This window comes from Otolemur garnettii, unplaced genomic scaffold, assembly GCF_000181295.1.
Source record: "Otolemur garnettii isolate 467f Iridium unplaced genomic scaffold, OtoGar3 scaffold00185, whole genome shotgun sequence".
Classification (NCBI taxonomy): Eukaryota; Metazoa; Chordata; class Mammalia; order Primates; family Galagidae; genus Otolemur; species Otolemur garnettii.
Window position 1 is genome coordinate 1,242,747 of NW_003852580.1, and position 24,911 is coordinate 1,267,657.

General features: G+C 50.2%; 1 protein-coding gene across 5 annotated transcripts in view; it reads right to left on the reverse strand.

Moving 5' to 3' along the window:
- Nucleotides 1–24,895, reverse strand: part of ZCCHC14 (zinc finger CCHC-type containing 14) — a 72,372-nt gene extending 47,477 nt beyond the window's left edge. For all 5 annotated transcript variants that reach the window (XR_002770822.1, XM_023507525.1, XM_023507523.1 and 2 more), the window contains exon 1: nucleotides 24,307–24,895. Coding sequence is in view for 4 of the 5 variants with exons in the window: in XM_023507525.1 (XP_023363293.1) it covers nucleotides 24,307–24,876 (570 nt within the window). In the remaining variant the exon portion in view is untranslated. The remainder of the gene's footprint in view (nucleotides 1–24,306) is intronic.
- Between the last annotated feature and the right edge of the window lie 16 nt (nucleotides 24,896–24,911).

The following is a 24,911-nucleotide window of genomic DNA, read 5'->3' on the forward strand; positions in this document are numbered from 1 at the left end:
GGTACACGCCCAGTGCAGAGATGGAGGGGGGTACACGCCCAGTGCAGAGATGGAGGGGGGTACACGCCCAGTGCAGAGATGGAGGTGGTACACACGCAAGTGCAGGTGTTTTTTGGAGTAAAAGCCCAAGAACACTTCACAAGAGACCCAGCAGAGCGCATCACAGGACACCCCTGGGGATTTTGAGACCCACTGCCTGGGGCAGTCTCTGCCACCTTGGGAACCTCCAACACAGGACAAGTCCAGAGACACATCACCGTGTGGTGAGGGCTGCCAAATCGCCCCTTCCGGGGTGGGGAGGGCAACAGTGACTTTCATTTTTCTCTTATCAATATTTGAACATTTTACAACCAAAATAGAACTTGCATAGGATTCAGAAGAAGGAAACTTACCAATGCTTTAACTTGTATACTGTCTCAATTTAACATATTTCAAAATTTCAAATGATAAGACTTTTAAAAGTTTATCAAAAGAGGCTCAGGTTTAGAAGGCTGAGAGTTCTGCTGCACATGAAACTACAGAAAACAGCCTCCGCCTCAACACAGGAATGACCCCTCTAGTCTATGTCTGTCCTCCCATTCTGTGACCTTGACAGCAGGTGTTCCACAAGTTCACTCCTAAGTACAGACCCCACAACTAGTGGCTGGCCCAGGGAGGCAGGGCCTGGATGCAAAGATAGAAGTGGGAGGGCTGGGGACGAGGGGAACCACCACACCCCTCATCAGACAGACAGCAAGCTGCGGGAGACCTCCCCCAAATCCTTGCTCTGTCCCGTAGAGGACCAACAGACTATAATACTCAACAGATGCCTCCCAAGAAAAAGAGACACAGTGCTAGTGAATTTGCAAATTTATATAACTCAGGAAAATAAATCCTGGCCACCCAGTATTCCTCCAGAAAGTCAATTCTTTGGATTACATTATCAGAACATTATCAAGAAAGTTGTATTTCTGAATTATTTGTATTTATAAGTTCCACCAGAATTTCCAAGGCCCTGAGGAGATAGAGCAGTGGCCCACACCAAATTAAACCAGGATTTCTGGAAGTGAACTTTGGTTTGTTTTGTGGTATCTCTTAGATTTATCAAAGATGCTTAATAACAGAATCGACACAAGATACAACACTTATAAAAAAGAGAAGATTCTGAGTTCCAAATAGTAACTATGACTTCTGGAAACAAGTGAGGTTTAACATTTTTCTACTCCATTAATAAACATGACACAGCAGATGCTGCCCTATGTGGCCTGACCCATGACCCTCCACACGGTCTTGGCTACTTGGGAACACAGTCTAAGCGCTGGTCCCAAGGAGACAGTGAGCTACTCTGACAGCTGGACACAAGCTTCCGACTGCAGGCCAGTGGCAAGCTTGCTGCCCAAACGGAAACATGTGTGATCAGGAAACCACCTGTCCACCCTAAAACACTCCAGGGAGCCACCAGGCCAGCCAGCCTCTGACACTCAGCCTTCAGGGGAGGCAGGGAGGAGGCCTCAAGGGAGGAGAGGTGTTGTGCTGACTCAGACCTTGGCCCCAACTGCCCACCAGAAGACAGAAAAGAGTCCACACACCCAATTAAGTCAAAATTTCTGGAAGTGGGGCTTTTTGTCTTTGGTTCTGTGCAAGAAGCTCTCTGGTGATTCTAATTTGCAGCCAAGCTGAGAACCAGCCATGGCCCCAACGCCTATGCCCATCCAGAGGTCAGTTCCCAGTGAAGACAGAGAGGAGACCAGGCAAACAAGTCCCCTCTGCACGTGAGCAGGAAAAGTTACACTGGAAGGGGACGCACAGGACAGCCCCACAGGACACGTGTGTGGCACGTGATGAACACATGAAAGAAAACATTTTGAAATTCTAACTCCTGGGAAAGAAATGCTTGTTTTTCTCAGTATTTTTCCCAAACCGATTTCTTCTTAGTTGTCTCCCAAATGTTCACTTTTTCCACCAGAGCCTTTATCTTCACTCTGTGCTCCTTTGTTTACGCTGAGAGCTGTCTTCACTGGCGCTTCCCAGAAATGCCGTTTAGGGGCTATTTTTGGTGAAGTGAGCCTGCTGCACGTGACCGCCAGCTCCACTCACGCTCTGACTCAGGCTCCCTCGTGGGCGTCACCGGCCAGGCGCAAGAGCAGAGCGCTGCCCAGCTGCCATGTGCCTTCCGCTCTGCCAGGAAGGCAGCCAGTGCTCTGTAGACAAAGGCCCACTCACCCTGAGACTTTTCCCGTGGGCTCAATCAAAACCCTTTCTGAACAAGCAAGCACCCTGCTTTATTCCCAAATGAGCAGTCCAGAGCGCCCCTGTCCTGGCTCTCACCATTTTCCCCTACACTGTCAGCCACTTCCAGCCGGGCCATGCAAGCAGACACCTCCCCCCGGCCCCAGGAGCCACTGAGGCACTCACTGGCCTGCTTGCCCCCACCTCTCTTCCCACCTCTACTCAAAGGCCCGGGAGACAAGACTTCTTAGTGCTCAGTAAGGCAGGGATTTAGTTGGTTTGTTTTGTTCACTGGTAACAGGAAGTAGCCACTTAATGAGTGTCTATAAAATATGTATCACCACATTATAATGAAATTTGAAATTAAAAGTTGCAAGGAAAAACTTCCGCAATCTAAGCTATGTAGCAGACAGTCATCAGAGCCTTAACTCAGACCCTAACCCAGACCCAAGCCAGTGCAAACAAAGCTGCAACCCAAGACAGGCTGTCACGGGCACAACCAGCTCTGGTTCCTCACTGGCTGCACAGCCAGCAGGACGCTCTCAAGTGCAGGCACCTGGGCTCCTGCAGCTTAAACCTGACCTCAGACAGGTGACCTTCCAGCTGTTACAGCCACTAGACGAGGCCACTGCTTCCAAACTATAATGTGCAAAATGCCTCCAGATCTTGTTAAAAGGCAGGTTTTGACCCTGAAGGTCTGGGGTGGGCCTGAGACTAACCAGCTCCCGGGTGACGCAGGCGCTGCAAGGAGTTCAAGACACAGCAGCTGCCAAGACCTACACACGAAGCGCCCACTGCCTCAGGCGGCACAGGGGCCAGGAATCTCAGCACTGGCAGGGTGAGTGTGGAGAGGGGATCCGCTGGATTCACGACCCCCACTGTCCATTATAGGGGGGTTTCCCCAGCTCATGACATCTGATGGGAAAAACTCTTAGCATCACACATCACTTCTTTGTGTGTAAAACTCACTTTAATGTTCATGGACCAGATGACAACTTTCAGAATGTATTTAATCTTTAAGGTTATTTCATAAAAGATCACCTAACGTCATCTGAAGAGGATGTGCTGACAAGCAGTCAGGCTGAAGCAGAAACCCCCAAATTCCAGCTGCGGCAGAGCGGCTGCCTGAACGGGGCTCCAACAGTTGTGCTTGCCCCACAGACCAGGACACTGCTCGGGAGACCGTAGCGAGCTCCCCAAGCCCACAGTTAATGCGCTGGATGCCCCAACCTCTGTAGCAGTTTGACGACAGCTTCTGGGCCCTTCCCAGAAATATGTTTCAAATGTATAAAAGACACAGGATTGCAAACAATGCCACTCATCAAAGTATTAAAAGACAAACAAGTTTCTCCAACACAGTCAGCAGGTTGGAGGCAGTTGAGCACAGATGGAGGGCCGTGGAGACGCTTCATGTGCTGGGATGAGGCCACCAGGGACAAGGTCAAGGGTTGCAACCACGCTCCACGGTATCCGCCTGCCTTCCCAGGGCCAGGAAGTGCTAGGTTTCCAGTGGGAGGCTAAAGCTGTGAGGGGTCGCCACCCCCCACGGCTACAAGCCCCTTCTCGGGGACAGTCACGTCTGCTGCAGCCAGAGCTGAGGTACCGGGACAGGGCTGCCCTCCTAGGTCTGTTGCTTCTCCACAAACACTGAAGTCCTGGACACATCAGCACAGGCACTGCCATACAAAACAGGCCTGCCAGGGACACGCCTGAGTTGAGGTGTTCTGGGGGAAATCTGTCCTGGCACTGACAGCTCCTTCCGCCCTGCTTCCTCAGGTTCAAATCCCTTTCTCTAACTCCTACAGCTCTTCCACATTTTAACCTAATTTTACTTACAAAGTTTATTTTCCATTGCTCCCTTACCCAGGGGCTCTCAATTGGGAGTAATTCTCCCCTCTCCCCACCTTGCCACATCTGAAGACAGCCCAGGCTGTCACGCAGTGGGTGGCCACCAGGGATGTTATCAAACACCTATAGTTCACATGGTACCCCCAAACATTAGTGCTGAGGCTGAGACGCTCCCCCATCCACCTTGCCACCCCAGTATAAACCTCATGAAGTATAGGGCAAAGGTTAGCTCTCCTAACTAGCCCCTGAGAGCCGACCCAAATCCAAGAGCATCTACAGCAGTGGTTCTCAACCTTCCTAATGCCACCGCCCTTTAATACAGTTCCTGTGGGTTGCGACCCACAGGTTGAGAAACGCTGGTCTACAGGAAGCTCAACCCCACACACCTGAGTGGGGTGCTCAATCCATCTAAGACTGCACAGCCTGCCCACATGCCCACAGTTCTCAGACCTGGACCAAGCCCTGGAAAGGGGTGGCAGGCGGTGAGCACACAGGTATCAACTCCCACGTGATGGGAAGAGGCTTAAGAAAAACCTGGCAAAGCAGTGGCTACTATCTGGAAAAACCAAAGCCTCCACAGAATCACCTGTCAGAAGAACAAGGACTAGGCACGGCCACCAGCAGGACAGAGGGTCCAAGGACGACCACTATGGGGACCCCCTGAGGACACCTGCAGAGATACGGTGGCCAGCTTCCCCACACACGTTCAAGAGAACATATACCCAAGGTCACCAGCCCAGCCCTGGGCACAACGGGAAAAGGCTGGACACCCCAAACACCGGCCCGTAGGCCAGTGAATAAGTGCTCATCCCTAGCTGGACTCCACAAGCCAGGAAAACTGAAAGGGGCCTGAACTCTGGGTTTGGCATGAAAAGATAAAGATTTAATGAGCTTAAAAACCCAGGTGCAAACTGAATGTCAAGGTACCTGTGAGGGGCTGCGGAGCAGAATAAGGAGAACACTGAACTCACAGGCGCACGTGGCACACTGCTCTGCCCTGCCCACCACACTGCACAACCACGTCATCTATGCAGGAACTGTTATTATAATCCACATTAAAAATATGAAAAGCTAAACATCAGCGCCTAAATGCTTTCTCTAGGCTGCCAGGCCCACAGGGAGCAGAAGTGGCTGCAGCCACAGGGTCCTGTGGGGTCGGTGCAGGTGAGGCCCAGGGCGCAGAGTGCCAGAGCCAGGCAGCTTATGTCCCCAGTGAGCTGCTGGCCAGAGGCCTCACCCTGTTCCATGGCAAGGTGGAGACAATGGGACCTGCCACACAGGACTCAGTGAGAATTAAGTAAAATGCATTTATAGTACTGAGTGAACTGGAAAAACTCAAGTAGGGGATAAAATGTTAGTCAACCTTGCTGTTAGTAGCTGGGCATGCTAGCAGGAGCCTGTAGGCAAGGAGGATCACTTAAGCCCAGGAGTTTGAGGTTGATGTGAGCTACAATGACACCACGGCACTCTACCCAGGGTGACAGAGTGAGACACTCAAAAAAAAAAAAAAAAGAAAACTAGGTGCTCCCTTGTCATGGTAGAGTCCGGGGATCTGTCTATCTATGTGTAGACAGACAGACAGACGTGGTGTACGTGGCACATGCAGAGTGGCTAGGAAGGCAATTTCATCAGGTGAAGTGCTGCAGCAGAGACGAGCCCGGAGGGACCCACAGGAGGGCCAGGCAAGAGCCACCCCCAGCTGCTCCCTCCCGTGTGTACTCCTGCAACTGGTGTCTGAGGCCACACTCTCTTTCCACAGAGACACCACTGAATACAGACTCTACCACGGAGTGATGGGCCCTGGAGACACCACAAGGCCGGAGGGTGAGGAGCGGGGTACGGGTAACTAGCCTGGACTTCACCACCACACATATACCTACATATATACATACTCGTAACAATTTCACACTACATATATACATACATTTATCAATTTTTTTTAAAAACTGGACTCTACCATGACAAATCATCACCTATTTTTTTTTTTTTTTTGCGAGTCTCACTCTGTCACCCTGAGTGCCATGTTATCATAGCTCTCGGCAACCTCAAGCTTCTGGGCTCAAGCGATCCTCCTGCCACCATGCCCAGCTAGTTTGTCCTTAGTAAGACTGCAAGACAGGGTCTCACTCTTGCTCAGGCTGGTCTTAAACTCATGAGCTCAAGGAATCCTCCTGCCTCAGCCTCTCAGAGTGCTGATTACAGGCGTGAGACACTGCACCAGGCCATGATCACCTTTTCTTTTTTTTTTTTTTTTTTTTTTTTTTTTTTTGGACAGAGCCTCAAGCTGTCCCGCTGGGCAGAGCGCCGTGGCATTACAGCTCACAGCAACCTCCAACTCCTGGGCTCAAGCGAGTCTCCTGCCTCCGCCTCCCAAGCAGCTGGGACCACAGGCGCCCGCCACAACGCCCGGCCATCCTCTGGTTGCAGCCGTCACTGTTGTCTTGGCGGGTCCGGGCTGGGGATTCGAACCCGCCACCTTAGGTGTACGTGGCTGGCGCCCTAGCCGGCTGAGCCACAGGCGCCGAGCCATCCTTTTCTAAAACCAATGCATGAAAGCTTGAAAAATTATTGAACTATCTGAACTACAGTTAAACAAAATGCTCTTAAGAGTTGATGTGGCTAGTCATCCTCAGCTAGCAAGTGTAAACTGGGCAGCTGTCTGGAGAGTAACTGGACAGGGTATGATCAACTTTTATGACATCTGCGCCTCTGGCCCCCTGACCCCACTAGGAGGATTTAGTCTAACAGAATCGACAGCAATGCAGTCAAAGGTCTGGGAGCAAGGAAGCAACACAGACAGCCAGCAACAGAGCAATACTGAAGTGCTCAAACACATTTATACCCACATGACTACATAATATGCAGTCTTTCAAAAATAATTTCCGTAAATATAAAGCATGAGGGATGCCTTGTGTAGATACGTGAAACAAGGCAGAATGTACGTTGATCACATGTGAAACACACACACAGAAAGAAGACAAAGGGAGATGCGCCAGGGCATCCCCTTCATCTCTGGGTGACTTCTGTATTTTTCTACAAGGAACAGTAACTACTTCTAAAATTAGAACAAAGTTACAGATATTAAGTCTAAATATAATACCCTCCTACAAGGCATATACAAACTCCTAAGACCACACCCACCCAGGGCTGGCGCCACTCGAGGAGCTGTTCCTGGCGCTGGCGCCAGCCTGGAACAAGACGTAAGAAGCCCGTTCTCACGAAGGGAGCAAACAGGCACACGCGTAACACAACTTCCAACCAAGTGCGGGTGGGCGCAGCGTGACACCCAGAGGACGGCAGGGAGGGCCAGTGGGGAGGGAACAGACAACATGGAGCCCTGGGGCTGCGGCAGCTGGACAGAGGCCCTCCCCGCTGTGGCTGAGTGGGCATGGAGGGGTGGGGCAGGGGCTGGACGGGAAGTCCAAAGCAGATACCACCCAAACTAAGTCTACAGAAAACGAACAGTCATGTATTTTCAACTTGTTTTCCAAGTAATCCACATCTATACAGGAAGAGGTAACATCTGTTAAGTGCTTTTAAGTCAATGTAAAAAAAAAAAAAAGTAAAAAGAAAAGTAACTCGTAAGCATTTTACTAAAATAGTCATTACGTGTCCCTAAAAACCAAAAAAAATGATAGTTTAATAGTGAAAGCTATTTGCTGACTTAGGCCAAGAGAAAGCCAATGCTGACCAGAAACCCATTTTCCACATCAAACATTCTTTTTAATATTCCTTACCCGACAGCTCTATTCATTAAAAAGAGAAAAATCACTGCTCACGTCTCAGCAAAGGGTGTCCAGCCCTTAACTAGATGAGCCCTGCACAGCTACCACCAAGCAGACTCCTCCCCAAAGCTGCCCCCACCTTACACCTGAAGCTTTCAGACCAGGTCAGCCCACCACAGACCAAGGCAGCAGACCCCCGGGGCAGGGCCGCAGGTACAGACAGCTTTGAACACACCTGGAATCCTGCTCCAGACTCCCCAGTATAGAAACAGCACAGGACCCTGACTGATCCCTAGTCCTGGAAACCTACGCAATGTGGCTGATGCCAAGCATCCCGTTTCTGCAAGGTAACAGGTCCGTTGTTCCTATCCCGGCCCTTTCCTCGCCCTTCCTGCCCCAGCTACCCACTCACCCTCTGTGGTCTGAAGCATGTGATGACAATGACCTTCACTACCAACTGGAGCCCGACCACTGAGGGACTCCCACGTCTGTGCAACCACCCTCCACTGAGAAAACTCACCCTTATGCAACAGGGGACAAAATGCTCCCACAGACAAGCCCAAGTGCAGGTAAAACTGGGGAGGAAATTTACACAACTGAGAGGAACGTAACAGTGGAAAGCATGGACCTCCTACAGGGATGCCAAGGGCTGCCCTGAAGTCAGAGCCTCAGGGGGGAACTCACTATCCATTCTCAAGCTGTGCGACTCAGAAAGCAATCTGACCTCCCCAAATCCGTGTCCTCAACTGCAAAGCAGGCACAGTGACACGGCACCTTCTCCAGCCTGCTGTAAGGGTAGAAGCAGTGCATTCTGGCCTGTGGCTCTTGAGGACAGAGCCCATCCCACAAGACCCAGGTCAGGGACGCAGCGAGGACAGAAGCTTCCAGGGCATGCCAGCAGCTGCCCACCAACCCCACACGGAAACTGGTGCTCAACCCAATCCGACAGCACAGACACATTTTTGCGGGGGGGAAAAACAGGGGTCAAGAAACTGCCAGCTGCTTGAGGAAGGCACAGGTGGCATCGAGCAGAGAAGCCATGCCCTCTGGGAACTACCCATCCAACACAACAAGCTGGAGACGGACTGTGAGATGAAAAATACATTTGTCTTCATGGCCACTCCCCCACCAAGAAAAACTTAAATTGCTTGTCACCTGTAACATCAAGAACAGACAGACAACTTCAGACTCAGGGACCGTGGTGCAATCTCAGCTGCGTCTGAGGCCACGGGCATCACATCCACAGGGGTGGCAAATAAAGCTTTCACTGCAGGTCACTTTAATCTTCAGAACTTGTAACATTAAGGAATCCTATACAAAATAGTACTATTGTGAATATTTTGGCCAGAAATGTGTTTAAATACTGGAGTTTTCTTTGAAAAACTGGCTAATGTCCAATCATATTAAATAAAAAATGCTATAATGACCATCTAGGTTCCCAATATAAATTCAAGTGCCTGAGCTGGACCCTTCATAGCAGTCAGCACTTTAAGACAGCTGGGGGTACTGGCCAGGATGTAGGCTCAGCGTGAGAGCATTCAACATCTGGGATGGGAAGGACAGTCACTTGACATAGCCACAAAGTACGGGAACCCATGCAGACGAGTGCACATCCCAAGTCCAGAAAGTGCCAGTCCCACACACAGTGGGTTTCTAGGGGAGCCACAGATTCCCTCCAGGAGTCTTCTCAGGACCTACTATGAATAAGGCAAAGCTGCTTCCGAGACTCAGAGGCCAAGTATCTTACAGTCAGCCACACAGGGGAAGTGGGGACCAGAGGGGCCAACCAGACTGATCACCAGAGACCATCAGGCAAGAAATTCAAGACTGGCTGAGCAGAGTGGCTCACGCCTGTAATCCCAGCACACCTCAAGGGTAGACAACCTCTTGAGCTCAGGAGATCCAGACCAGCCTGAGCAAGAGCAAGATCCTGTCCCTACTAAAAATAGAAAAACTAGCTGGACATGGTGGATGCCCTATAGTCCGAGCTACTTGGGAGGCTGAGGCAGGAGGATCACTTGAACCCAGAAGTTTAAGTTTCCTTTCTTTGAAAAAAAGAATTCAAGCTTTAACTCTGACAGCAGCTGCAATCAGACCCTCACCACAGCCACATGGTACCTGCCAAGATGACTCTGCACCCCAGTGAAACCCAGAACCAGCCTGGCCCCACCACACACCTAACTCTCCTTCCCATCAGTCAGAACCACTAAGTGGCAAAAGTCACAGAACCACTACACTGACACTCCCCAAAGGCTCCTTGAGCTTTGAGGCAGAGGCCGTCCAGCTGTTTCTCCACACAGACCTCATCCTTCCTCTGGGCAAGTGTTCCAGGAATACACCCACGGTAGCTGCCCTTCCTCAAGGACAGAGATTTCTCCCAGGACACACGCTTTGCGTCTGCCACAACTCTTGGGCTACGGAAAGCAGGCGGTTCTACTTCCCACAAGGCTGAGCAGCTGGACTGATCTTCTACTATGAACTCTGGACCAAAGGTAAAAACCAAGCTGAGCGAGACCTGGAGTGGGAGGGGTCTGTGCCTAGAGATATGAGTGCCTGTCAGTCTGACCCACCCAGGAGCAAGAGGTAGAAGTTCCAGAGGGCTCACAGCCTTGGAGGGGACACCAAACTCTGCACATAAACTCTGCCCACTTCTGTGTGCCCTGAAATACACGCGTGGGCAGGCTCCAAGACACGAGGAAGGCAAGCGCCAAGGAATGAAGACCCAGCTGTCGAGGTGCAAGAGGAAAGTCTCAGGGGCAACCCACCAAATCCACCGCCTGCTGACAGGCTGAATGACAGGGTCACACTCTTCAGGAGCACAGAACAAAACCCAGAGTTTCTACAGAGAGCCGTTCACAAATTCCCAGAAGCAATCCAGGACCACCAGGCATGCAAAGAAACCCAGACCACACAATGGGGAAGGCGTGAGGTGGAGAGAGGAGCAGTGTGCAGGACCAGCAGGCAGGACTGTCCAGCGACCATCATCACCATGAACAAGAACAGAAAGGAAACAGCTCTCAAGAGAGAAAAAAAATTCTTAACGGAAATTCCAGAACTAAAATAATGCTACTTCTAAACTTAAAAAAAAAAAAAAAAACAGTGGATGGGCTTGAGCAGCAAACTGGGAACACAGAAAACTCAGGGGTTTGAAGATGGAGCCGTAGACAGTGCTCAACCCAAAGGAGAGAGAGAGATTTGAAAAAAGAAAACAAATGAGCAAGGCTGCAGAGACCGTGCAGTGTCGGAGAGAGACTGGGAAAAAACAAGGAACAAAATTCCCACGTTTAGTGGAAGGTGTAGTGTACAGATACGGTTACATTCAGGAACACCAAGTAAGATAAATTCACTTGGACACATCATGGTCAAGCTGCTCAAAGACCAAAGACACAGACGCCATCGAGAACCTGCCAGAGCAGAGCACCAGGGGGGCGGTGACAGAGCCAGAGGGCAGGAGGCCAGAAGATGGCCACTCTAGTTTTCAAAGTGCTAAAGTTAAAAAACTGTCAACAAAGAAGCTACACCCAGTGAAAATGTCCTTCAATAACATAGGTAAAAGCAAGACATTCTCTGACAAAAGGAAACTAAGTGAATTTCTTGCCAGGACACCCATACTCCAAAAGTGCTGAAGAAAGTTTTCCAGACTGGAAGGAAATGTCAACAGGCTGGATCCTCCATCAGGAGAGAAAAGCATCAAAATGGCAGACATGGGCAAATGGAAAAGACAGCTCCTTCCTCCCGCTTCACACAGAATGCATCCGTGCTGAAGCATACGACGGCCCTTCCTGTCTGTGACAGCAGGTGCCACCGGTACACTGACCACAGTGGAGACAAAGCAGTGCTGGGCTGTGGTGCACAGCGCACGTCTTGATCTCTGTGAGGTCCAAAGCTCAGATTCCGTCTTCCCCAGACCAGCCGCTGAGACGCACGGCAAAGCACGCCTGCAGACGGACATGGAATTCTGCTTAAGGGAAGCTTCACAACAGCCCAAACTGCAATGGTGGGAAAGAAGCAGAACAGTGAGTAAAGGGTAGAAAGCAGGCCCAGGTTTGGTCCAGGGCAGGGCGAGGGTGGAAATGGCACAGGGGGAGTTTTCTAGGGAGACAGAGATCGAATCCCTAGCAAGGCTTACACATCTATCAAAGTTCTAAAGGTAAAAACGCTCCAATGACACACTTAAAATTTGTGCATATCACTAAATTGAGTTCTGCCTTTCAACAAAAAGGAAACAAAACCCCACAAAATGTCGGGCTATCAGATGAAGGCCCGGCTGCAGACCTGTGCTGGGTGAGTCCAAGGAGACCACGGTCCCAGCAGGCCGGGCAGGTGGCGGCTCCTGCGGCTGCGCTGCCCGGGCTCGGCACGGTCCCGGCACGGTCCCCCTCTGTCTCCAGCTCACGTTCCTCAGGTCTTTCCTCTCACTTTTAATGATGAAGTAAACAAACAATTTTGACTTCACGTGATAAAAATAGCCACTTACTAATGTCACCACTGGCAAATTACATAGGACTTAACCTCTCCGCATCTGTTCTCACAGCTAAAACAGAAACAAAAATAGAGCCTGCCTCACAGCGTTATTATGAGGACTGTGGAAGATGCACTCTGAGCAGTGGGGCAGCACGGGCCAAAATACCGCGGCCACAGCCTCCTCCCTCACCGCCCGCTCGCTCTCTACTCCATGCTTTAAAATCCCAAAGGGAAAGTCACTGGTTCACAGACTTCATGCCTGTTGACGTAACTAAAGTCAAAAGATACACACATCTAAGTGGTCTCAGAAACATCGCGTCTTCTCTCTACGTGAAAGACACTCCATCAGGAGCCTGGCATCAGAGGAACCTCCCACAGGTGGTGCAAAAGGTTCCGTGGATGTTTTCCAACGGTTCACTACGTCCAGGAGGACGGCACAAGCCACAGCCACCCACATCACTCTGACTCAGTCCTTCCAAGGTATCTTATTAACTTTACTAACTTTATTATTCCAGGTTAGTGTTATTCCCAAACTTTTAAATTCTGTTAAAATGCCCAGAAGAGATAAGGGGTGGGGTTTCTCTTCTTCAGAAATTAAACCTCTTCCTATTTCAAACAATTTAATTTTTTCTCAAGTCTAGACTACAACGTTTCTAGAACTAATTCCTACACATACACACTTTAGTTAGGTTTACCGAACAGGCTATACTAACAATGTCTAATAATTCCACTGATGCTTTTATATGAAAGTCGTGAATAATCAGGACAGAACTCCACCCCGCCCCTTCAGAAAGCTGATGTGACATCACTGCAGAGAGCATGAGAGAGACGTGACCCTGGGTCCAGCTGGGCTGCCCAGCAGTGCAGTACTTGGCACCCTGAAGCCCACAGGACATGGAGGCTTCCCAGGATCTTAAATTTTAAGCTTTAAAGGAAAATAAGCCTTTTATACTAAAGGATCCTTTTCTATTTTATATCACTGAATTTCCCTTTAGAACTGAAAGATGCCTCCAGGGAGAGCACCTCGCCACACACACACCTGCACTGCAAGTGGACAAGACCCAGCACCTCAACACGACGGCCTTACTCCCCAACTCGTTGCTGACCTGCTAGTGGCCCATGTATTTGCAATCCAGGTGACAAGAGCCAAGGTGACAAGTTGACCATCATGTCAACTCCTCCAAAACAAAGCTTTTGCATGCCAGCTTTTGAAAAATATATTTTAAGTTAAAATTAAGAAAATAGAATACAGACAGTAAAATTCAAGCTAAAATTGAATTGAGGGCACGCAGAGCAGGAGGGGCTGCATGCAGAGGGTCTCGAGACCCGGGCCAGGGCGTGCAAAGCAGAAGGGGTTGCAGGCACAGGGTCACGAGACCCAGGCCAAGGCCACTAGTTGGGTCTGGCACTGTTACTTCTAAGAAGAGTTAAGGATCAATGCTTCTGAACTACCTAATCAAAAAATAAAATAGAGCAGCTAGAGAGTGCTTCTTGTAGACTTTAAACAGGGCAGCAGCTTGATCTACAATAGAGAACACAGTCTCAGAATTCCAGCATGTGAGTCTGAACCAGAGGTAAAGTCCAACTGTGCTAGGCCAGGGTCCTGCCTGCGTCCCAAAGACTATTCCAACTGATGCCTTGGCCCCTGGCACATTGCCGTGTGTGTGACCACCCTGGCAAGTGTGGATGGAGAAGAACAAAGGGGGAAGGGAGCCCCTGAGAAGCATGGCACTGGAGCTGTGACCGTGTCACCAGACACCAAACCTGCAACGTCGTCAGACTCGGAACCCAGACAGCCAGAAGGGATCAAAGGTTCCTGTCCAGCAGGGTGGGCTCTGACTGGAATAGGCTGGGAAGTCCAAGGTTGAGGGCTACACCTGGGGATGGTCTTGAAGTCAGGAGACCAAGGAGGGGCCAGACAGTAACAGCACTGACACCTCTGGAAGGCAGTGGCCCAGCTGCCTCTTACTGGGTCCCACCTCCGAACACCACTGCATTGGGGATTAAGGTCCCAAAACACCAACTTTGAGGAACACAGTCAAATCACAACAGGTGGAAACAGAACCTGCTTTTGTACAGACTGTGCTCCCAGAAACTCCACTGGGACCTCAAGGTCCAGTTGGTCATACAGAGTTTTTGGATTCATCAGTGACATGAGAAAAACCACAGCTGAAAATATCACAAATTATTAAGCAAAGGAAGAGAAGGAAAGAAAAGAAACCTGAGGAATACCATGATTTAAACGTGATGAAGCAGGTGAGAGGCCAAAATCCCACAAAAGAAGGACCCGACAGCACCAACCAGGGCTGACAGCCTCAGCCTCAGTCCTCAGCCCGGCCCCCAGGCTGTACCCGGCCACACCCCAGCCTAGATGCCACACCCAGGGCTGGCGTCTCTACATCCATCTTTGTTTAAAACCAAAATGTGTGTAAAACCCACAGACAGAAAAAGGAAAAAACATAAGGATTAAGGAGCTGCCAAAGAATCTGGTCAAGAGAAGGTCAGCCAGACGACAACATCCAGGAAACAGGACCGAGGGGCGAGCAGTGAGCCCACACAGGTGTGGAGTGTGCCACAGAAGACATTCCAGATCTGGAAGGGAGAAGGAAGACCTCCAACAGACGGGGACCGCCAGGCTGTCAGCTAAGAAACAGAAGACTAACTTGTACCTCACTCCAAGTTAAGTTACAAACGGGTCATATACATAGAGAAACCACACAAGGTCTGTCCCAGATGCCACCACAGGGCAGTCTCTGCAGCGTGCACCATGTGACGACAGGCATGGAGCGTCCTGTGACATCACACACGGAGCGCCATGTGACAACATGCATGGAACACCCTGTGACATCACACATGGAACGCCCTGTGACATCACGCATGGAGTGCCCTGTGACATCACTCATGGAGCGCCCTGTGACATCATGCATGGAGTGCCCCGTGACATCACACATGGAGCACCCTGTGATATCATGCATGGAGCGCCTGTTACATCCCACATGGAGCACCCTGTGATGACATATGTGGAACACCTGTTGACATCACTCATGGAACACCCTGTGACACCACACATGGAGTGCCCTGTGACAACACGCATGGAGCGCCCTGTGACATCACGCATGGAGCGCCCTGTGACATCACACATGGAGCGCCCTGTGACATCACGCATGGAGCGCCCTGTGACATCACGCATGGAGCGCCCTGTGACATCACGCATGGAGCGCCCTGTGACATCACGCATGGAGCGCCCTGTGACATCATGCATGGAGCGCCCTGTGATACCACACATGGAGCACCCTGTGACATCACGCATGGAGCGCCCTGTGACATTACGCATGGAGCGCCCTGTGACGACACGCATGGAGCACCTGTGACATCACACATGGAGTGCCCTGTGACATCACGCATGGTGCACATGTGACATCACACATGGAGTGCCCTATGCAGGGTGTGATGTGTTTCTAACTATGACAGAAAACCAGGAACCACACAAAAAAGACGTAACAATAAAAAATAAAACAGGCTCAGCACCTGTGGCTCAAGTGGCTAAGGCACTAGCCACATACACCTAAGGTGGCAGGTTTGAATCCAGCCTGGGCCCACCAAAAAACAATGAAGGCTGCAACCAAAAAAACAGCCGGGCCTTGTGGCGGGTGCCTGTGGTCCCAGCTACTTAGGAGGCAGAGGCAGGAGACTCACTTGAGCCCAGGAGTTGGAGTTTCTGTGAGTTGTGATGCCACAGCACTCTACCTAGGGTACAGCTTAAGGCTCTGTCTCAAAAATAAATAAATAAAAATAAAACAGTGTGGCAAAATCGAAAGATAAAAAAATACTTGTGACTCCTACTAAAGACAATTTCCCTGAAACATAAAGAGCTTCTAAGAACTAAAGGAAAGGCCTCGGCGCCTGTGACTCAAGTGGCTAAGGCGCCAGCCACATACACCTAAGGTGGCGGGTTCGAATCCCCAGCCCGGGCCTGCCAAACAACAATGATGGCTGCAACCAAAAAATGGCCGGGCATTGTGGCGGGCGCCTGTAGTCCCAGCTACTTGGGAGGCTGAGGCAGGAGACTCGCTTGAGCCCAGGAGTTGGAGGTTGCTGTGAGCTGTGATGCCATGGCACTCTACCCAGGGGGATAGCTTGAGGCTCCGTCTCAAAAAAAAAAAAAAAAAAAAGAACTAAAGGAAAAAACAACAATCCCACAGAGATGTGCAGAGGAAATAAATGCATAACTCGCCAGAAATAAAACGGCGTACTTGAAAAACTGCCCCACTTCACTCCTAAGAGGGCTATAGATAAAGCCACAGGGCATGGAGGTATGTTTCTCATCCCGCTCAACAGCAGGTACACTACTCACCACACTCTAAACATACAGGAGATGCTCCGAGGCTTAGCTGGTTAAAGTGCCTGTCTAGTAGTGAACACACAGGAAATGGGCGCTTGGAGCCGCTGCAGGAATTTTAAAAGGGAGAACAGGGCAACACATAAAATAATAAGGAAAGCCCAGGCCACCTGAGCCACTCCAGGTCCAGATTCCTAGTCTACTAATACACTTACCTACGTGTGAAAGGTCACATCTGTGTGTAGCGTGGAGGGACTCACATGCCACATGGGACACGGTGAGATGAGGTCACAGCTGTGTGTAGGGTGGAGGGACCCACATGCCACATGGGACACGGTGAGATGAGGTCACAGCTGTGTGTAGCGTGGAGGGACCCACATGCCACATGAGACACGGTGAGATGAGGTCACAGCTGTGTGTAGCGTGGAGGGACCCACATGCCACATGAGATGAGGTCACAGCTGTGGGGGACACACATGTGACATGAGATGGCAACAAAGTGTCTGTCAACAGGCAGCAAAGCCACACACTGGGCACAACCAGTCAGCTTGCTAGGGCCTGACTCGAAGCCTCATCAAGAACAAGAACGCCCAGAGGGGAAACCCGGGACACACCAGAGTGCAGAGGACACCAGTTACCTCACTGCAAATACATACAGTCTCTCTGGAAGGTTCCACGAGGAACAGTGTCACCTGCTATGAGGGGAATTGGATGGCCAAGAAGGTGGTAACAACTCATTCTTTAAATGTCAAATAACGTTCTCAGGTAGATAAAGGAACTGAGCACTATTTGACCCTTAAAGCATTCTGATGCCCTTCCTTGACTGCTGTGGGACAGGGGAAATCTTCTACCCTACACCCTCTGTACCTCTTCAACTCTTACCTCTGATATGTTATCTACGGGGCAAAAGTTGTCCTCAAAAGTCACCATACATAGGGAGAAGGAGAAACTGTAGCTAAGAATACCTTTATTTGCATAATATTCAAAATTACAGAGGTTTACAAAGATGTAACCAAGGCCTGGAGAACATGCTAGGTGGTGAAACGTCAGGGATGGGCCAGCTCTGGAGAGCAGGCATGGGAAGGCTTTCTGTTGGATGGCTGGGGGGACATGGCCATAAAGGGATGGAGAGAAGAGGGGAAGAGAGAGGATGAGGAAGGGTTGTGCTCTGTTCAGAAGACAAACCAGAGAACTCCAGTGTGCTTCCGAGCTAAGTGGGAAAATGCTGGAGGTCAAAGTCAGGGGCAGGACAGGAAATGCCCAAGTTCAGACAACTGACCTAGCCATGTCCTGAGGAAGCAAAGATGTGCCCAAAGCAGATGGGACAGGAGAGGAAGCAAGGCTGCAGGGAGGCCTAGGTGACACCTTCCAAGGGCTCCCCCTCAAAGGCAAGCTGGAACTCCGCCCCCACGGACTTGCAGACTCAAGTAGCTGTTAGAGTAACAATTATTTGAAAGATACTTTCTTGCCTTTGTCTTCTTTTCACTTTCAATAACTTCAGGCCTCATAACACAGAAGAGAAATTGCTAAGAATCGATCTTTTTATCAGTCTCTGATTATCTCTTTTTACTCTTGATAAGAAATGCGTCTACAAGGAGTCCAGTCTCTCCACGATCAAAATGTCTCCTTATCACTGGAGAAAACCCACCTTGTTTAAATATTAAATAACTCCTAAGCTGCATATGTATCAAAGCTGAGGTGCAAATCAGAAACCCTTAGATGCTGTAAACTAAGAGCTCTTATTTAAACTAACAAGGTAACTACTGCTCCAGCTAGGAGCGTCTCACAGAAAAGGGGCTGAGTGCAGTGGCTCAAATCTACGGTATAAGCCAGAGGGAGGCTGGAGGGACCCTTGTGGCCAGGAGCTTAAGACCAGCTTAGGCAACATAGTAAGACCCCATTTTTACAAAAATGAAAATTTGCCAGGTGTGGTGGTAGATGCCCATAGTTCCAATTACCTAGAAGCCCAGGAATTTGGGGCTACAGTGAGCTGTGATCACACTAACACACTCCTGTCTGAGCCAACAGAACAAGAACCTGTCTCTTCAAACAACCACAACAACAACAAAAAGAAACAAAACCAAGCTGGATACAGTGGCTCATACCTGTAAAATCCTAGTGCTCTGGGAGTACTCTTGAAGCTCAGGAGTTCAGGACTAGCCTAAGCAAGAGTAAGACACCATCTCTACTAAAAATAGAAAAACTAGTTGGACGCCAGCTGGGCACCTGTAGTCCTAGCTACTCGGGAGGCTGAGGCAGGAGGATCACTTGAGCCCAGGAGTTTGAAGTTGCTGTGAGCTATGATGTCGCCCCTGCATTCCAGGTGAGGTGACAGAGTGGGACTGTCTCAAAACAAACAAACAAAAAAGTCCCTAATACCTCTAAGATGAGGGTGGGGAGAATTAGTTTTTCTAGGCTTAACCAAAATGTCTTTTGACCAATTCACATTCTCTAAGGGAGGTGAGCAGACACCACTTTGACACATACCAGCACAAGTACATTCTGCTGCTGGCTGCTGAAGCTCTAACACTCAAATGTGAATTTGTTGGAAAAATGTGTATTTATACAAAAATGTCTTCAATCCCAAAGGAAGGTAAATATGCAGGACTATTGAGAAATGGCAGAATAAAGCCTGAGAAACAAGAGCTTCAAAGCCACAGCAAGACTCAAGTTCAGCAGTGACTGTTCTCCAATTTCCCAGGAATTACACTGTCCTATCACACAACACACCCAAAGAGGACATAAAACTTAAAGTCCCACAACTGCGCTCCAGGACACAACATAAACAGGAACCCAAATAAATAAAAAATGAACTGGCTCATGTGAAAAAATGGCCTCATTTAATGTAAGGGCAAAGGCCAGCGACTGATGCCACCTCAGCCCCGCCAGAGCCGTGGGTGGAGTACCATTGTGATGCCAGTAACACCGCCAAGCAAGCCCCCCACACTGCACTCAACACCACCAATGCCAAGCATGTCCACCCGACGGCCCCGTAAGATCAGACAGTATTCTTGCTGTACCTCTTCTATGTTTAGGTATGCTTTGATGCCCAAGTGCTTACAATCGCCTACCGAATACCACAGGCAAGGCCCTCAACTGCCTACCAAGTGCCCAGAAGCCATGCCGTGCACTCTGCAGCCAGTGCACAGGCCCTGGTGAGCAGCTCTGTGGCACACACTCAAGGGCCAGCCCCCCATCAAGCGGCTCATGGCTGCAGGTCTCCCTCCTGCATCTCATACTGTGCTTCACTACAGAGACAAGGCAGCGTACAGACCCACAAAAGCCAGCCCCAAACACCCAGGATGCCCTGGGACATCAGCTCCTAAAGTGTGATAAAGTAACAACAAGAGAGCCAGACTCATCCAGACTCAAGTTCATAGACTGGGCAGCTGGTGCCCAGTGAACAAGTGTTACAGCTGGGGACAAAACAGTGCCTTTGGGTCACTGTTATCCCTTAACCCCTCAGCAACAGCAGCTGCTGCAGGCAAAGGCCTTCCTCGGGGTGCTAGGCTGCCTCTAGGCAAAGCCGAAAGAAGCCACGTCTCGTGTGATGAGCACAGGTCAAACCACCACCCCTTCCCTCTGCACCGCAGTGATGCCCAGCAGCTCTGGGAAGCAGTCAACAGTTGTAGCTTACCCTGGGCAGGAGATGTGGCAGGCTCGGTCACAACCAGTGTGCAGACTTCACCCTGGGGCATCTCAGGCCTGTTCCTTGGCACATGCACCCAAAGGAAGACCACCCTTCCCCCTCGCCCCACCACCCTGCACCAGGCACTTTAAGAACACCATTTTAGCATCCCCTATAAAGCACCAACACATAGTTCTATTACAACCTGTACCACAAGACACTGAAACACAAGTGGGGGCTCTCTGGCCCACCTGCCAGTCAGCTGGCACTCAGGTATGGCCCCTGCTCCACCCCGCCCTCCCCAGGAACAACTTCGCCAATGAAACACCTGCAGCCCTCGCACCTCTGTGCATATAGTGGTGGCCTCTGCTTCAGTGCAGCTTCTGAGACAGGCAACCGGCACCCGTGCACAGCTCCGTGAACATGGCCTCACCAGCCAGCACGTGACCACAGAATGAGGTTCCTCAGGATGGTTGTGGCTGACACATCCCAAAGACCACAGTTAGAGTCAGGTCCAGTGCAGGGACATTAAGACAAAGAGCCTGTTATCCATGAAGAAGATGTTGTCTAAAAAGAAGCACATGGAACCACCCAAACATCTACCCTGAGGGTTAATAAACAAAAGTGGTCTATCCACAGATGGAATATTACTCAGTCGTCTAGAGGAACGAAGTGCTGACGCTCACACAACACAGTCAGACCTTGACGGTGTGATGCTAAGTCTAGGAATCAGACGCAGAAGGCCACACAGCTTACGATCCACTCACGACGCGTCCAGAAGAGTCACCCACAGACGACTGTCGGGCTGGGAGCAGGGGGGAGGGACTGCTAATCGGTACCAGATTTCTCTTCTGGATGACGACAACGTTCTGAAATTAGTGGTATTGGTTGCACAACTCTGTGACTATACTGAAAACCACTGACTCACACACTTCTGAAGGGTGAACCGTACGCATCTCAGCTGCATCTTGATAAGGCTGTTATTAAGAAAGAATAAGCACTGCCACAAAGAAGAAACTGCAGAGGATTGTTTTAAATTGTTTCCAAAAGTATGGCTTCATATTTAAACGAATGAAAAGACAAGGCGGTGGTGAGTCTAAACCCAATCCTCAGAGATGGCAACATCCGGGGCAGCCTGTCTTAAGAGACAGGAGAGCTGACAGCATTGACCAGCTCAGTCCTCAGCAGAGTACAACTATTTCAATCTACCATCAGTTTTACTACCATGAATGTTTTTCTTTGTGAAAATAAAATACAAGTATATCTGTTCTACCTACACTTGCCACACTTAAACTTTTAGAAGTCCGCAGAACAATAAAAATTTTAAAGTAAAAACACAGTGAGGGCGTGAAGACGCAGTCATAAATAATGAGTATTTCAGAAAACAGTTATAAAAAAATAAAAATTTACATAGGATGCAGAATTCAAAAGCAATCAACATCTTTAAAAGAAAAACATAAACTCTCTAAGCTCAAAGAGCTCAAAACAAAATACAACATTATCAAAAAAATGTAAAATGGGGCTTCCATAGAGTGGCTTTCCAGGCTTATGCCAAATGTCAGACTTGGGGAAAGCAAGAAAACCAGAGGCCAAACGTGTGCAGGCGGCACTTCACCTGAGCTGCCTACACCAGGCCACAAAGGCCTTATCAGCATCAGGACTTCGCTCTGAAGCAGCAAAGGGACAGAAAGTTAAAGAAATGTGACTGAAACTAGCTTGGCAGCAACATGGGATGTAGAAAAAACCAGAAACCATACTTGTTTTGAAATATGTAAACAATGGCCCCAAGATTACTCCTTAATGAGTAATCCTCATGAAGGGTCACATAGAATTGTCTGATTTTTCCAAAAAAAATTTTTTTAATTGCAAGCTTCAATTAACTATTCAAAAATCGAACATGAGGTTCGGTGCCTGTAGCTCAGTGGCTAGGGCACCAACCACATACACTGAAGCTGAGGGGTTCGAATCTAGTTCGGGCCTGCCAAACAACAATGACAAAAACAACCAAAAAATAGCCAGGCATTGTGGTGGGTGCCTGTAGTCCTAGCTACTCAGGAGGCTGAGGGAAGAGACTCACTTAAGTCTAAAGAGTTTGAGATTGGTCAGTGAGACTGTCTCAAAAAAAAAAAAAATCACATATGAACACTTATGGCCAAGATGTAAATATTTCATTCCACAAAACGTGCCTTGCTTTAAATTAGCACACCTCCATAAAAATAATAAAAAGCCAGAGCGGCCACGAGGAGAAAGCAGCATTTACTGTGCCTCTGCTGGACACCTTACCTACATAACCCTAAAAACAAGGACGTGAGGTGGGTGACATCCCTCCACCTGCAACGGGAAACTTCCAGAGGTGCAGAGATCTGGCCAGGGTCACTGGGCTGTGGCCTCAGAGGTAGTGGGGATGTGGGAAAGGACAGGTTCCCTTCATGTCATCAAAGGGACTTTTGCTTGAATCAAGGCTCTCTTACAAGAGATATTTTTGTTTCAGATTTAGCTCAATGCCCTCCCCCAAAATAATAACCACCACCTCCCCCATAGGCAGCGCATCTGCACACTCAAGAATCTCCCTGAGGCGCTGATGGAACAGCGGCAACAGCCAGACACCATCAATGCCAGGCTGCCAGGACTAACAGCACCTGAAACTGACCATGAAGGACTGACAGTCCAGGAACAGGAAACAATTCCCGGAGTCCCAAGGCTTACACAGGGCTTACTACAACAACCCCACCTCCTGGGACCTGGCCCACGAAGATTCCTCTGCCTAGCACATCATATGCCATCCAGGCTGGGAACTCAACTTCATAAGGAGAAAAGCACAGTCCAGAGATAAGTGTCACTGAAAATGATAAGACATCAATAAAAAACCAAAGTAAGTACCATAACCACTTCTTAGAGAAAGACATTAAAAAAAAGAAGCCACATCCAGGCCTGAAAGACAGCTTTCAAAAAAAAAAAAAAAAACCACCCACAAGCAAGCCAGTTGGTCTTGAAAGCAAAGTCATAGCAAAGTTTTAACTTCAAGGAGCTTAAGACATTGCAAAGCAGCACTCAGCATGACAGGTCCTGGCTGCAACCTCCTCCTTCCAAAGAGAATTGGTTTGTAATCTAAATACACACCACACTAGGTCAAAGAGAAATCTTTTCTCTTAAAGCAAAATGTTGGCACTGGGTTGGGGGGGGGGCAGTTAGGAACACTGCTGTAATTATGAAACATCCAGGAAACTTCACATTTCTAAGTGGAGACCAGGACGCCCTTCCTGGACAGCTGAGATCTCTAACTCAGCGCGAACCCTCACACGGATGCCCTCCTGGGGTGAAAGTGGCCCCCCATAAATCAGTCCGCAGGCATTCAAGGCTCTCAAAGTCTTTCTCTGTCACAGCGGCCTGGGTCTTAAAATCAATCGAGCACAGCACACAACATTCACACACATTCAAACACACACACACACACACACACACACACACACGTCCAGGGCGCCGCCCCGCCCGCAGAGACTCGGACACCTGCGCCGATCGGCGGCCCCACGCGCCGTCCAACCCCCAACTCGCGAGCGACTCCTGGCACTGGCCCCCCACTCCCTCCTTTTGTGGTAATAAAAGCCAGATTTGGAGAAACCAAGGCGACACAATGTTTAACTGCTGTCACTCAAGAACTCAATTAAATGGACAAATGCCTCATCGCGTTTCCAGCCCGGTGTGGAGGGAGAAGAGCACCAAGGAGGCGCGAACTCTGACCGCTGATGTCGTCCCGAGCCGGGGACTGGGCGCGGCGAGTGGATTTGTGATGTGGGGTGGAGGCTTAAGACAAGGGATTGGGGGAGCTCTTGCGTACACACTTAGGGCTTGGTTGCAGACCTGGGGTAAGGGATAATCGGGTGGGGGCCTGGAGCGTGGAAGGGAGGCTTGGGGTGGGGCGTGAAGCCACAAGATATAGAATTAGGGCAGTGTCCAGTCTTGGGATGGGGATTTGGGACAAGAAGTGGGGATTAGGTTGCAGATAGGGTGCGGGACGCCTGGACCGCAGACCTCGGGTGCGGGGTGGAGTTTTAGGATACAGACGGGGTGCGGAGGCTTGGGGTGCGTGCACACACCTTATGGCAGGCCGGGCAGGTAGGCAGAGCGCCGCCGGACCCGGGCGCGCTCTTTCCCCCATGGCCCCCGCCGCCGCTCAGGCTGCTCTGGATCTGCGTGAGCTCCTGGCGCAGCACCTGCTTCTGGTGGAAGCTGAAGGCCGGGTGGTTGGAGGCCATGGTGAAGAGCAGCAGAAACTCATCGCCCGTGCGGCCCTCGTTGAGCTGCAGCCCGTAGTTGTGGATGATGGAGTCGATGTGCGTGAGCGTGCGGTAGAGCACGCCTGCCGCCTCGCGCTGCTCCGAGCCCAACAGCGCCAGCGACACCAGCAGCTTGCTGCGCACCACCTCGTCCGTCAGGTTGGTGAGGCTGCCCAGGTCGGCCGGGTTGTTGGCCTTGATCTCCGAGTCGCGCAGCGAGTGGTAGTCCTTGCGGGCCAGGTCCTCGAGGCACGAGCCGAGGAAGCGCAGCTCGAGCGGTATGCACAGGTCCAGCAGGCCGCACAGGAACTCCACGCGCTGCGGCGACGGCAGCTCAGAGAACCAGCGGTACACGCCGTCCCTCTGCAGCGGGCAACGCTTCTCCACCATGCTGCCGCCCGCGCCGCGCCGCGACCCGGGGCCGG